General features: G+C 45.6%; 1 protein-coding gene across 1 annotated transcript in view; it reads right to left on the minus strand.

Moving 5' to 3' along the window:
• Window positions 1-15131, minus strand: part of NKAIN1 (sodium/potassium transporting ATPase interacting 1) — a 485391-nt gene that overhangs the window by 144313 nt on the left and 325947 nt on the right. Inside the window, exon 2 of the mRNA XM_085645652.1 lies at window positions 14721-14858. Within this exon, the coding sequence (XP_085501778.1) occupies window positions 14721-14858 (138 nt within the window). The remainder of the gene's footprint in view (window positions 1-14720; window positions 14859-15131) is intronic.

Consider the following 15131-nt stretch of genomic DNA (forward strand, 5'->3'; position numbering starts at 1 on the left):
ACTATTTAAAGAAAGAAGCAGACCAGTAGCAAATTGCAACTTTAAAAATGTTTTAAAACATCAAATAAAAAATGCAAGTGGGGGGAGCAACAGGGGTGCCGGGGACGAGGAGTCAATACTGCTGAGTTGCGATGAGCAATGAGGTGCGGGGTAGCAACCAAGAACTTATGGTTTTGAGATAAAACTGAAAACAAAATCTAAATGGGAGGCATGGAGGAAGGAACTGAAAAGCTTGGAGATGGGGCAGCAACACACAGAGCGAGGTGTTGGTGCGTGAGGTTGGAAGCAGCACATGGGACGAGAGCATAAAAACACATGCCCTCCTATGGAGTGCTGAGAAAAAAAGTCACTGAGTGGAAATAGTTTAAGGACACAACTCATCTAGTCAGACTGATGTAAAGAAGCTATGTTTTGGTGAAGGGAAAAACCTAAGGATAAACAGCATAAGCATAAAAACGAAAGATATTGAATAAGATGTCAAATCAAATGATATTGAGAAGAGAGCCAACCAATGGATAGGGAAAGGTCTGATCCAAAGCCCAGTATAAGATTTTCTATTGTACATAATAGCTCTTTTGAGACCTAAAAATGTCAGATAATTAATTAGCCCTTAAAGTGTGAGTGAAGAGAAATCCTGAGTAAAAAATCGGAGGTGGACAACCCTGAGGAAAAGACAAGATATGAGAGATATTGAGACAAGAGAGAATTACAGCCATGGGTAACCATTTGCTCTATATGTGTATAATCAAGTAATCAACAAGCTATGAAGGGATCCATGGGAGTGGGAGAGATAAGAAGAGCCCAGAGAAAAGGGAATGTATTGAGAGATTCTGAGAAAATGCAGTGCACTATTAAATCCCAAAAGAGGGTCATAAAGAGTCATAAATGTGGGATCTTACTAGAGTGCTGGATACAGAAATCATGTCAAGAACTGAAGTCTATGAAGGTTTCTCAAGTTTCCGTTTTGATTCCTAAAGGAAAGGGCGCCTCTTGCCAGTACCCACGTTTTATCCTGCACTCATTAGTACACTTGAAATGAGTCAAGTGTCTCCTTAAGCGGTCCCAGTTATGATGAAAAAGCATCAAAGAGCAAAGAAACTCCTTATCAGTCTCGTAGCTCAAGGGAAAAGAGCAGAGTAAGCACTTCCAGGAGAAACTCTAAAGGGAAATTGAGCTGCAAAGAGCAAAATAAGATCAGGTAAGTGGCAAATGTGTAATGAACGCTACCAAAAACAAAGGGACAAATGTGTTGTAATGCAGCCATCAAATACCAATGCCTCCTTTTACTATGACTGAAACTGGAACTAACATCACAGAAAAGCTCACCTTTATCTTCAGTTGCGAAGCACGGGCATTAATCTTTCACATGGTCACCATCTTGGAAAAGGCATCTCATAAGACTTGGCCGCTGCCCTTTCTTCCGACATGGTGTCGACTAGACATGCAAAGAAGGCCAGGTTTTTCATCTTTCCTCTGACATATTGCAAAATTATCACTCATCCCCGATGATGCTCCATACTAGAGATGGAGCACCCCTCATGTTCGCCACAACAGTGTAAATGCTGGTAATGTCTACACAAAGATGCCCAGCTGTGTGCTGAGCATGGAGTCAAGAGACATGCTGCACAGCTGAACAATAATTGCATCTTCTTCTCACACTTACCTTCAAAGGTAAGCTCCCGGCGTGGATGTAACAAATATTAAGAAAAAGGAAAGAGATGATAAAACGTGGCAATAGGGCAAAAGATTGGAGTTGGGTGAAAGGGGCGAGAGAAAGCAGAAGCTTTGTAAAAAAAAAGTCAAAAGATGAGAAATACTGAGAAAAGGGCCATGGGTGATGAATGACAGAAGAAGGTATGATATACGAGGAATTCTAGAAGGTACAGGAAGACAAAACATGTACAGGGAGACAAAACGTGGTTTTCACAAACGGAGAAAATAAGAGGCCGTTCTCTAGGTGCCTGTGAGGCTCAAGGAAAGTTGACTCTCCTTGAGACAAGCATTGCCACAGGACCCAGATACCAAGACTAGCTCATTGAACCACCATGCATCTCCTCAGTCCTCTGCCATTGTCTTTGGTAGCGAAGCGAAGGCGAACAGTCAAGGCTAACACTTGAAAGATGACGTGGGACGGAATGACTACGGCAGGCAGCACAAGTATCACATAAACTAAATAAATACTTATTATACGTGATACTTAAATAAGATTCAGTCTTTGTTGTTATGTTAGATGTAGATTTCTCAAGCCACAGTTTGGGATTTGCACTGGTTGCTACATTTCAAAGACATTAGGCGTATGGGTGCAGTACTGTCTGAGGGCAGTGCTGCTGCACAAAGTGTGTACATTCTAAGATGTTTGCTCTGTTTCTTATGAAACCCCATCAAATACCAAGTTATGCTCAGATACATCTTAGGGACACACTACAGGATGATCACCCGAATGCACAGCAACCTATTGATAACACAAAGGGCCGCGCAGGGATACTGTCTAGTGCCCAGTGATGGAGGCAGAGTCACACGAGTTCACTAGCTCAGAGGGCTGCCATCAGGGGACTAACGTTCACTGTGTTGCTCAGTCAACATAACCCCAGTAAAAGACACAAACTATTTTAAAAGCCCTTTAAGTTTCAAACCTCAAACAGGGGGTTGGATTTTCTAATTGCCAGGGAAACCTACAGAGCGAGCGGCATGGACTCCAACGGTCAAGAGAAAGCTGGAGACAAGAGAGTGCGGTCTCAAAGACTGATATCTCAGGAATCACTTGTAGGGCTTCTACGCAGTCACCGGTTCCCTCATGAGCACAGCATCGCACAGTTAACTCTCTTGCTTCCTCAGGATGGAGGATGTAATTGGTCGCTGTGGTTTCTGGAGGCGCGTAGGGGCTTACATAGGTCTGCAGCATGCGCAGGGTCAGGAGCATGGTGGGTTTACCAACCATGAAGGTGAAGCCTCTTCCGCTGAGCCCCATGCAATGCAGAAATCTGTTGTTAGCTTTTTCTCCAGCTCTGTGACTGGGAGACCTTATGTCCTGGAGTGGCACACACCTCACAACCCATCTCAGCTAACGGAATCCTTCTTCCAGGCAGGCCCTCTGTAGGGTACAGTCCAGTGTCCACTCTTACAGCAGTCAGAGATAGCCTCCTTATAAGGCAGTTTCAGAAGCACTTCCAGTAAGATTCATGTCCCAGACATGGTCCCAGTGTCGTAGGGCGGTAGCAGTCAGGAACACTCCGCCTCTAGAACTCAATTTTCCTCACCTGGTATGACTAGTACCTACCTTTAGAGATTAAATGGTTGATATAGAAGCTTCTAAAATGCATCATTACCAATAGGTGTTGCTGCACCATGAGTCTGCCATATGGACCATAAGAGAACTCATAAAGAAAAAGATAGGTTTTTAATTCCCGATGGGACGTCAGGTGGTTTGCGAGAAGATGTAATAAAAGTCACAGCCTGTTCCACTTCAACTCCACGAACTATGAAACGTCATCGAAAGTGGAACATTTAATCAGTGGGATCATTAATAGTGTCATGAAGACAAGCACAGTAGATAAACAGCAGAGTGCTAGCTAAGTCACTTACCAAGATATTTGGGGTTACAAGCATAAACTGCCTTAGGCACAAGACACATGTTCTAAATACATTCCTGTGCCTGGTAACCCAGCGTTCAAGAACAGAGGGCCTGATTTTAGTGACTGGAAATACCAGAATGAGCAATCCGTGCCATGGTAAATCAGTTGGGTGCTAGGGAAGCCACAATCTAGTGCCATACGTTGGATGGTGCAGCTGTGGTAATTATAGCCTAGAGCAGCAAGGTGTGCTACCCGACTGGCTCCTCAGAGTACCATGGACTTGTTAATGTGGTAAAGTTGCCCCAATAGCAAATCGCAAAGTCCCCGTTGCCAGGTGATGTGCACCGAGTGAAGACATCAGGCAACTGAGCTCCTGGGTTCACAGCTTTCCAGTGCTTAATTTGAGCCGGCGATTTCCGGTGCTCAGCACCGGCACATAATTGTCAACACCGGCGCTTGTGACAGTCTGCCACAAAGTGACGCTGTCTGGCTGATGTAGAGATTACCACAACAAAAGTCAATTATTAATACAATGTACATTAAAAATGACTATTGCTTACCGCCCTGGCCATTCTTCTAGCTTTAGGGGCCTGGAATAGTCTGAATTGCCACACTTGTAGGAGTGCGGTGGTCAGTAGCTGTGTTGTTACTATCATTGGCAGCATGGCAGGAGCTATGTGTGGTGCAAGCTATAGTGGTCTTCTGACGAAAGCCCTGGGACTTATTTTTTTTACAAATTAAGCACTGCAGCTTTCTTCTGTATTTTCCCTGCCAACCGTCCATCAGTGCATCCAATGAATTGTCTATCAGCTATTTTGTGCAGCTTTGCCAAGAACGTCAGCATAGTGTAATGGTCAGACTTGAGCCTGTTCATGGTAGACCCTGCCTGGGTCCAGCGTGCTGTGTGACTGGAGAAGAAGGTTCATTCTCATTGTTCGCTAGAAAACATTTAGTAAATGGCCAAGAGGGTGAAGTTGGAATAAAAAGGAGTGGGGTTTATCCTTTGCATCCAGACATGGGCCCAGTCTGAACTCTGTTCTTGTGTTCTCAGCTGCACATTGAGAGTAGGGCTCCAGGCTCTTTTCATTGATAAACAACCACATTTGCTCTGGAGCACACTTTGCAAACATCAGAATAAACAAAAAGCGTAGAAAGTTGTAAGAACGATCTTCTATAGCATACAGGGGTTCAAAGATGGAGAGGCTGCACATGATCTGAGAGGTTAGCCCGAGAAGGTTCATTGATGAAAACTGATGAGAGTGAAAAGTCTTTCTTGAGGAAAATGATTAGGAAACAAAATACGTGTGAAATGATGCACAGAGTAGCAATGGGTGCAGTGAAAAACCTACTGATTCATTTTCTTTTTAATGTTCCACTAATGTTAATCTAACCTTGATTCGTAGTGTCAATGGCGCCACTTATAATATGTGCCGGAAAGTAAATGTCTTCAAGCCTTTAAAAAGAGAGTGAGAGTCCGCACATATGCAGCTAGAGTGAGTGTTGACATGCTTATGTTACAGGAAACTCAACTCCTGCCCTGGAAATACCTCAGGTTGAGATCCTGATGGGTTTAACTAAAGTTTTGCTGCTTGGTGAAGGAGATCAGCATGATGATCCATTGCAGGCTCAAAGCAAGAGTAGCACATAAAATAAAGGGGAGATATGGGGCACCAGGCAATCAGATGAATAGGAGTTGTTCACGGGATGGCCACAATAGCGGGTTATCACAGTCCTAACTTAAACACTACTGACTTATGCAGCCAGTTCTCATTAGAATATTATCCAAAACCTTACATAAGTTGGAGGAAATATTAACCGTGGAAATGATCCTGATTTGAACCATACCAAAGTGCAGAAAATATACCTCATTTATTTTGAATTCTAGTAAGTTACTCAGAGAAATGGTCACACTCTTTCTTTTTAGGCTACCCGAAGAGCGGGGCATCCAAGGGATTTCTCTTTTATCTTCATGTCACCTTTATTCTGCACTGGCACTGCATGTATTCTAGGCTGGAAGTGTTGATAGGTTCTTGTTGTTTAAATTATGAAGCCCTTAATTATAGAAGATTGTAGAATGGTTATATGTATTTGTGTAAATTGTATATTGAAGAGTGTATACCTAGTTGAACAATGGACCTGTGAACGCCTGTATGGCTGTTGGTTAGATCTTTAAAAAGTTCTTCCAGGTAGCTGAAATTCATTGATGACAAGGGAGGACTTTGATATGATTCAAGGTGGTAGAGGGGTAGGAGCTACATATCTGAGTTTCTTTAAATACGTTTACATCTAACCTGCATGTCCCACCAAACACTACCACCCCAATCCTTTGAGAGAAAATTGATAATCGAAGGCTCTGACCAGACACCTACAGGCTGCAAACTTGAGACACAGCTTCTCAGGTTGCTTTTCTGCAAGCCCCAAGAGATTGCCCTAAGTGGCTAAAGGGCCTGATCCTGCTGACACCACACATTCCAAAGCCAGTGATACGAACAACGCATCGCTGCCATTCAGACCAGACAAGGAACCTGGTTTGTCCTCAACAAGTGTAATGAAGGTGCATGCAGCAAATACGGTGCGGGGGCCTGCACCCTTCTCGGGCCCATAGTCAGCTCAAAGACTGAGGATATCTGTCAGATATGGAATTCTCCAGGATCCTTCCTCATGCGAGCCCATCAGTTTGTGTTCCACCATTGCTGTTACTGAGTGATCTACATATTCATGCAGTAAGTAGCAGCTCACCCAGTAGCAGTGACCAGAGGACTGGTCTGCCAGTTTGGGAGACCCTATAATTGGGCACTGCCATGGCAAGTAAAGATGGGAGACATAGTGCCCAGATCAGTTGACTGGGGGTGAGTGCTTGCAATGTTCAACACTCCGTCCATCATTTCCTTTGGTTTTTGCTTTGTTCACCATGAGTTGGCAGGGTATGCTCAGACGTGAGTCCCTTGCTCACTTTGCCACTGGATTCAAGCAAGCCTGGCTGAAGACGGCTGAAATGCCAGAAACCGGTCCTAGGAAGTTTGTTTCCGGTCCAGGGAAGACAAGGCTTGGTAGTTCGGGCTGGACTGTTCCCATGAGGCACAGGGTCAGACTGATTTGCATATGGCCATGTCTGAACTGGGGTGGCAGAGTGGGCTAAAGAACGGTGATGGATTAAACCCAGATCAGTTGACTGGGGGTGAGTGCTTGCAATGTTCAACACTCCGTCCATCATTTCCTTTGGTTTTTGCTTTGTTCGCCATAAGTTGGCAGGGTATGCTCAGACGTGAGTCCCTTGCTCACTTTGCCACTGGATTCAAGCAAGCCTGGCTGAAGACGGCTGAAATGCCAGAAACCGGTCCTAGGAAGTTTGTTTCCGGTCCAGGGAAGACAAGGCTTGGCAGTTTGGGCTGGACTGTTCCCATGAGGCACAGGGTCAGACTGATTTGCATATGGCCATGTCTGAACTGGGGTGGCAGAGTGGGCTAAAGAACGGTGATGGATTAAACCCAGATCAGTTGACTGGGGGTGAGTGCTTGCAATGTTCAACACTCCGTCCATCATTTCCTTTGGTTTTTGCTTTGTTCGCCATAAGTTGGCAGGGTATGCTCAGACGTGAGTCCCTTGCTCACTTTGCCACTGGATTCAAGCAAGCCTGGCTGAAGACGGCTGAAATGCCAGAAACCGGTCCTAGGAAGTTTGTTTCCGGGCCAGGGAAGACAAGGCTTGGCAGTTCGGGCTGGACTGTTCCCATGAGGCACAGGGTCAGACTGATTTGCATATGGCCATGTCTGAACTGGGGTGGCAGAGTGGGCTAAAGAACGGTGATGGATTAAACCCAGATCAGTTGACTGGGGGTGAGTGCTTGCAATGTTCAACACTCCGTCCATCATTTCCTTTGGTTTTTGCTTTGTTCGCCATAAGTTGGCAGGGTAAGCTCAGACGTGAGTCCCTTGCTCACTTTGCCACTGGATTCAAGCAAGCCTGGCTGAAGACGGCTGAAATGCCAGAAACCGGTCCTAGGAAGTTTGTTTCAGGTCCAGGGAAGACAAGGCTTGGCAGTTCGGGCTGGACTGTTCCCATGAGGCACAGGGTCATATTGATTTGCATATGGCCATGTCTGAACTGGGGTGGCAGTGTGGACAAAAGAACGGTGATGGATTAAACCCAGATCAGTTGACCTGGGGTGAGTGCTTGCAATGTTCAACACTCCGTCCATCATTTCCTTTTGTTTTTGCTTTGTTCGCCATAAGTTGGCAGGGTATGCTCAGCCGTGAGTCCCTTGCTCACTTTGCCACTGGATTCAAGCAAGCCTGGCGGAAGACGGCTGAAATGCCAGAAACCGGTCCTAGGAAGTTTGTTTCCGGTCCAGGGAAGACAAGGCTTGGCAGTTCGGGCTGGACTGTTCCCATGAGGCACAGGGTCAGACTGATTTGCATATGGCCATGTCTGAACTGGGGTGGCAGAGTGGGCTAAAGAACGGTGATGGATTAAACCCAGATCAGTTGACTGGGGGTGAGTGCTTGCAATGTTCAACACTCCGTCCATCATTTCCTTTGGTTTTTGCTTTGTTCGCCATAAGTTGGCAAGGTATGTTTGGACGTGAGTCCCTTGCTCACTTTGCCGCTGGATTCAAGCAAGCCTGGCTGAAGACGGCTGAAATGCCAGAAACCGGTCCTAGGAAGTTTGTTTCCGGTCCAGGGAAGACAAGGCTTGGCAGTTCGGGCTGGACTGTTCCCATGAGGCACAGGGTCAGACTGATTTGCATATGGCCATGTCTGAACTGGGGTGGCAGAGTGGGCTAAAGAACGGTGATGGATTAAACCCAGATCAGTTGACTGGGGGTGAGTGCTTGCAATGTTCAACACTCCGTCCATCATTTCCTTTGGTTTTTGCTTTGTTCGCCATAAGTTGGCAGGGTATGCTCAGACGTGAGTCCCTTGCTCACATTGCCACTGGATTCAAGCAAGCCTGGCTGAAGACGGCTGAAATGCCAGAAACCGGTCCTAGGAAGTTTGTTTCCGGTCCAGGGAAGACAAGGCTTGGCAGTTCGGGCTGGACTGTTCCCATGAGGCACAGGGTCAGACTGATTTGCATATGGCCATGTCTGAACTGGGGTGGCAGAGTGGGCTAAAGAACGATGATGGATTAAACCCAGATCAGTTGACTGGGGGTGAGTACTTGCAATGTTCAACACTCCGTCCATCATTTCCTTTGGTTTTTGCTTTGTTCGCCATAAATTGGCAGGGTATGCTCAGACGTGAGTCCCTTGCTCACTTTGCCACTGGATTCAAGCAAGCCTGGCGGAAGACGGCTGAAATGCCAGAAACCGGTCCTAGGAAGTTTGTTTCCGGTCCAGGGAAGACAAGGCTTGGCAGTTCGGGCTGGACTGTTCCCATGAGGCACAGGGTCAGACTGATTTGCATATGGCCATGTCTGAACTGGGGTGGCAGAGTGGGCTAAAGAACGGTGATGGATTAAACCCAGATCAGTTGACTGGGGGTGAGTGCTTGCAATGTTCAACACTCCGTCCATCATTTCCTTTGGTTTTTGCTTTGTTCGCCATAAGTTGGCAAGGTATGTTTGGACGTGAGTCCCTTGCTCACTTTGCCGCTGGATTCAAGCAAGCCTGGCTGAAGACGGCTGAAATGCCAGAAACCGGTCCTAGGAAGTTTGTTTCCGGTCCAGGGAAGACAAGGCTTGGCAGTTCGGGCTGGACTGTTCCCATGAGGCACAGGGTCAGACTGATTTGCATATGGCCATGTCTGAACTGGGGTGGCAGAGTGGGCTAAAGAACGGTGATGGATTAAACCCAGATCAGTTGACTGGGGGTGAGTGCTTGCAATGTTCAACACTCCGTCCATCATTTCCTTTGGTTTTTGCTTTGTTCGCCATAAGTTGGCAGGGTATGCTCAGACGTGAGTCCCTTGCTCACATTGCCACTGGATTCAAGCAAGCCTGGCTGAAGACGGCTGAAATGCCAGAAACCGGTCCTAGGAAGTTTGTTTCCGGTCCAGGGAAGACAAGGCTTGGCAGTTCGGGCTGGACTGTTCCCATGAGGCACAGGGTCAGACTGATTTGCATATGGCCATGTCTGAACTGGGGTGGCAGAGTGGGCTAAAGAACGATGATGGATTAAACCCAGATCAGTTGACTGGGGGTGAGTACTTGCAATGTTCAACACTCCGTCCATCATTTCCTTTGGTTTTTGCTTTGTTCGCCATAAATTGGCAGGGTATGCTCAGACGTGAGTCCCTTGCTCACTTTGCCACTGGATTCAAGCAAGCCTGGCTGAAGACGGTTGAAATGCCAGAAACCGGTCCTAGGAAGTTTGTTTCCGGTCCAGGGAAGACAAGGCTTGGCAGTTCGGGCTGGACTGTTCCCATGAGGCACAGAGTCAGACTGATTTGCATATGGCCATGTCTGAATTGGGGTGGCAGAGTGGGCAAAAGAACGGTGATGGATTAAACCCAGATCAGTTGACTGGGGGTGAGTGCTTGCAATGTTCAACACTCCGTCCATCATTTCCTTTGGTTTTTGCTTTGTTAGACATAGTGCTCCGCCATGCCCTCGAGTATGAAACGAGACTAGACAAATCCCAGTCTCCCAAGATGGAAGTTTCAGGCCAGTTGGACAGTACCATGATTCTTTTATTGGGCACAGAGCATAGGTAACACAGGAGGCGCAGTGGTGCAACAATAGCTCTCACAGCCCCTGCAGTGCGGGGGGGCTAGCTCCGCCGGGCCCCCTACGACAATGTGCATGGGCGGGCCTGAGAGGTCCTGACTGGGTCCGGAGAAAGTGAGGATTCTCCATGCACTTTGCAGGGGGGGCCCTGAAAGTTTTGTTGTGCCACTGAGGAGCTGACCATCATGTTGGACAACACCCACCTACCTAGGCTTCTCACCCTCTGGTGATCTGTCCCATTACAAAGGTTCCACTATTAGGAGCTGCGTCCTTTCACCTAGGAGGTAATATTTTTTGCCGGGGATCTAAAAGTACCTAGCCTATTTACTATTCAGAGCATTCTCTCCATTTCACCATATTGAGAGTACCATTTCATGTGGCCATGTTGCCTCCCAACATTTTACTTGCATATAAGGCAAGCAATATCAGTGAGTCTTCAACTATCCAAGCTCTCGCTCTCTCTCCATAAGCGCCCTTTGACTCACAAAAGAAAACAGCAATCAGCACCATACAAACATTTTTTAGAATTAATGATTACATTTAACTTGATTTTTTTTTTAAAAGGCAACTAATTAACAATAAAGTTGACATGCCTTCTCATCGCAAGCCTGCAAACCTTAATTCCACTATTCTGATAAAAAGTAACACTGTTATTACAATGATTCGCACACGTAAATCAGCAGTGCTTACTATTAATATCATCACTATGTTAGTACACATTCAGAGACTATAACAAAAACAAATTGAAACCCTCCCAGTGAGATTACTGTGGGAAGCTTTGCACTAAATGTGGCTAGGGAAGCCTCCCTGTCAGCCAGTTCCACAACTTCACGCTTAATAACCACTGGATTAACCACTAACTTTGGGCTACAGAGTGGCATGCTACCCGCCATACTGCGCTTCAACACCTCATCAGTGGTAGAAAGTGCTTTATAAATGCACTTACAATACTTTAGAGAATCCTTCCACTCCTGCGAACTACTCACCGTCTGGAGGTAGCCAGGGCCTTTGCAATGGATCACAAAAACTTTAGTAAGAATGTTTACACCTTTACACCTGGCTCACAAAGAAACTCACTGACGGGCTTCAAAGGCTTTAGAATCAATCATTCAGAATGCGCGTAGACCTGCACTGGTGCAACCACATAAAACCAGCCTGCAAGGCGGTGCGCTAGCTCCCAAGGGATGTGATATTATAGCGCAATGGGACACGCACAGGGCTTACTGGTCGAAAGGCCTATGACGCCTGCTGAGCCTGGACACCCACTATGTGGATGACAGAAATGCGTGATCGACAACAGCAAAGCTGAAATCTCAATGAGCCTTCAGGCGGCATAAACAGCGATGCAGTACAATGTGAATATAGGGTCCAGACTGCGAAGCTCACCGAACCTGAAACCAAGACTCTGGGCAGAACCAACCTACACTATTATAAGGAAAGGCCTTGAAATTGAACAGGTCCAACTTCAACTAAAATGTCTCACCCATAGGAAGAGATTAACAATATCAGATCAGGAGCACGCCTCATAGATTAGACCTTAACTCCACTTTTCTGTATTTTACCAAGTGCTTGGCAGAAATCAGATGCACGTAGAGCTCTAAAAAAAAGGCTAAATAAATTAATGAGTCAGTAAAACATATGAACATCTGGACGTACTACTTTTCATGTATGGGGCAGTGTAGGGAAGCAAATTGAAAATATGAAACAGTGGAAAGAGAGCTTCATAAGTAAAAACGAGGTGCACACTCAGGCTATAATAAATGAACGACTTAATGAAGTCGATATAGTATAGGTGGACCATCAAAAAAGGCGGTATATGATTGGTCAAAAACTCAGTGAAACGGAGGAAAGGTCAACTGCTAAATGAAGGTTGAAGATAGAATTAAGTCTATATAAGAAACATAATCAAGAGGGTAGCAGGGCATCTTGTGTCACAAAAGGCTAATGAGAGTGCCAACTGTATCATATCCGTATGGAATCTATATGTACCGCTGCTGGTAAACAAAGATAGAAATTTAAGTGAGGTCTTCTATAGCTTCTATAGTTGACTCTATAGATTCGAAAAAACAGCGAGGGATAAAAAAAAAACAAGGAGGATATTTCTGTCCTTTGTTTCCGTTATCCGCTGTCCACAGCCCATGCACTAACTTGGAAATGCAAAGATGCAAAAGAAAGACAGAGGTCCCTTTTGCGCCAGCGCAGTGTAGACAATGGGATCATGATTTGCTCCATGTTCCCCCAGTTCCAAAGTCAATAGATCTAGTTCCTTTCTATCTAACACACAAGAGTTTTTGTTTCACACACCATAGTTCTGATTTTAAGTGTAGTGTAATCCTGCTTTAGGTGCAAAATTGTAGTTTGCGCCTGAAACAGGATACTAAGTTGAGTACAAATCGTGCTTGCAGTGAGACTTGAAGCCTGATTTCCACAAGGGCAAACTCGGTGTAAGTCTGTTAGACAGACAGTGCTAACTTGTGGATTCTGTACCTCGGTACTGAGGAAAGCGTGCACCACTTTTACATTTAGAGATCCAAAGTTCAGAACGGCTCACATTCCCCGCTATTTAGTTGGTGAGTAATTTGTGCCCCAGAGTGGGCGATGCATGGAAGGAGGACTGAACAACCTCCTGATACCTCACCTGCACTCCAGCACTTTTTCAGGAAGGGGAGATCCTCAGAATCACATAATGTGAAGAAAACGAAATAAAAACTAGATTGAACAAACGTGAATTGAAAACATTGAATAAAATGTTTTCGGTGGGGAATGTAATAAATGTTAAAAATGACTAAACACTGCAAAAAAGTATTATTTAATATTGAATGGTGTTCTTCATTGCGCCTTCAAGTCTTCACTGAGCTGTATCTACCGAGAAGAATGGAGACCTGATGCAAGAAACCCCTAGGTGAGAAGCGCCCGGGATCATCGAACCATCTCTCCTAGGTTCTAAGGATTGAGCAGCTCGTTAGTATTATATCAGAACATAAAGGAATTTGGTGACCCAGAGTTAATTCCATGACAGAACTGTGTGTGCAACTATTGTACACATTTGTTCTGTAGAAGTATGAATGTGGCACAGGTCAGTCTCAAACTCTTCCTAACCTGGTCACTGTGCCTTGAGAAAAGTGTCACTGAAAGACTGTTTTCTTGAAAAGTAGTCTGAATAGTTCACCTGAGTCGATTTGTATAAAGAAAACAGTTCATGTTTACATTAGTTATAGTTCTAACACAGTTTTAGTAACAATGTACCACTTTGCAGTCTTCATCAGCGGTGATTGGCCTCTTGGTATTGCAGGGTAGTGCTTTGTTGGTGTCCAGGTGTACCATGCAACATGTTCTATTCTACCTCTAAAAATAACTGCATGTTTAGATGCTGACCTTTCAGTCCTGTAGCCCTTGCCAAGGCCTCCTATGTCAGCATGCTCGTAGTGTTTACGTAAGGACAGGTTTAGGAGTAAGGAAGACCATGTCTTTTTCTGGCACACTTATGGATTTCTCGCTGCCTTTCAGCCAGACCTTCCTTGACAGAGGCTCTAACTTGAAATACAAACTGTGTTTGCAATCGTTAGTTGGAAAACTAAGTAATGCAGATTACATGACTGCGGTTGTAATTTATTACTCCGACGCTTATCGAAGAAATCTACATTTTACAAAGTATTGATACTTCTTGCCCACCAATGGATGCAAACGCTCAGCCTTTCTATAGGGAAATACACCATCACTTGACACCTATAGTCGAATTGTGTAAAAGTGTAAAGGATGTAAGGAGAGGCATGTGAAGATTGTATCCCTCTGTGTTTCCAAGGAGGTGGTATGCAGCCTTGGGTACTCTTGTTTGGCTTTATGGAAGTTGTGTGTGTTCTCTGATCCACCCCTGTGTCTGTAGCAGGTGGTGCGCCATGTTTTGTCATCCTGTGTTTTGAGTGTCTGTAAGGAGGAAGGTGTGTATTGTGTCGTCCCCCTCTGTGTGTTATGAGGAGGTGTGTAGAGCAGAGCCATCCAGTGTATTTGAATGGAGGAAGGGTGTATTGCCTTGACCTCTTGTGTAACAGTAAGGAGGAAGGTGAGTAGTGTCTTATCTTTCTGTGAGTCTTTGTTTCCGCATCTCCTTGCTTTAGTGCTGTAGATTCCCAGGGTGTCTTGTGAATCGTTAGAAGCTAGAATGGCAGTGACCCTAAACTTGTGTATGGGATGAGAGGGGAATAGGCCCACAGGGCACTTTAACTTCTGTGGCACAGTTTATAATAATTTACTGGACGACAGCAGAAGCAGGAGTCTTCCGAACAGGCTGGCACATCCGAATATCTGTATCTGGTAGGGTCTGTCGTTGGCATGCCTGGCATGGACCATTCTCTGTCGCATATTTTCTTCTCACAGAATTGTTCTGGCAGAACCAAATACACCAGTCCATCTCGGTTTATGGAGTAGAAAACAACAGCCTGCCCTAACAACTACTGGAGGTCGGTGGGCGCCCACTTCACTTACCATTATGAGGTATCTCGATCTGTACTGCACAGTGCCAAAGATTCCCAGGATGACCGCCATGATGTGTAGGAAGTTGGCCAGAATGGGTGCCCACTGGTATCCCAGGAAGTCGAAGATCTGCCGTTCCAGGGCTGCGATCTGCAAAATAGAGAGAATAATGCAGTTACTCACACAGGCCTCGCAGGGCATTGAAACTCAGACCGGCAAGTAATTAATGAGCGCTTCCACGCACAATTAGCTTCAACAGACGGCAACGTCTTGCATGATTCATTGGTTGGCGTCTAGCAAATTGTGCCTCGTGGGGTTGAAGCGGAGGGGCTGCAGAGGAATAATCCACTTTTAAGCGTTAGTTCATAAATAGCACAAGACGGTTGTGCCCCACCATTCCCCATCAAGTGGTTAATCCTTCCA

This window comes from Triturus cristatus, chromosome 3_1, assembly GCF_964204655.1.
Source record: "Triturus cristatus chromosome 3_1, aTriCri1.1, whole genome shotgun sequence".
Taxonomy (NCBI): domain Eukaryota; kingdom Metazoa; phylum Chordata; class Amphibia; order Caudata; family Salamandridae; genus Triturus; species Triturus cristatus.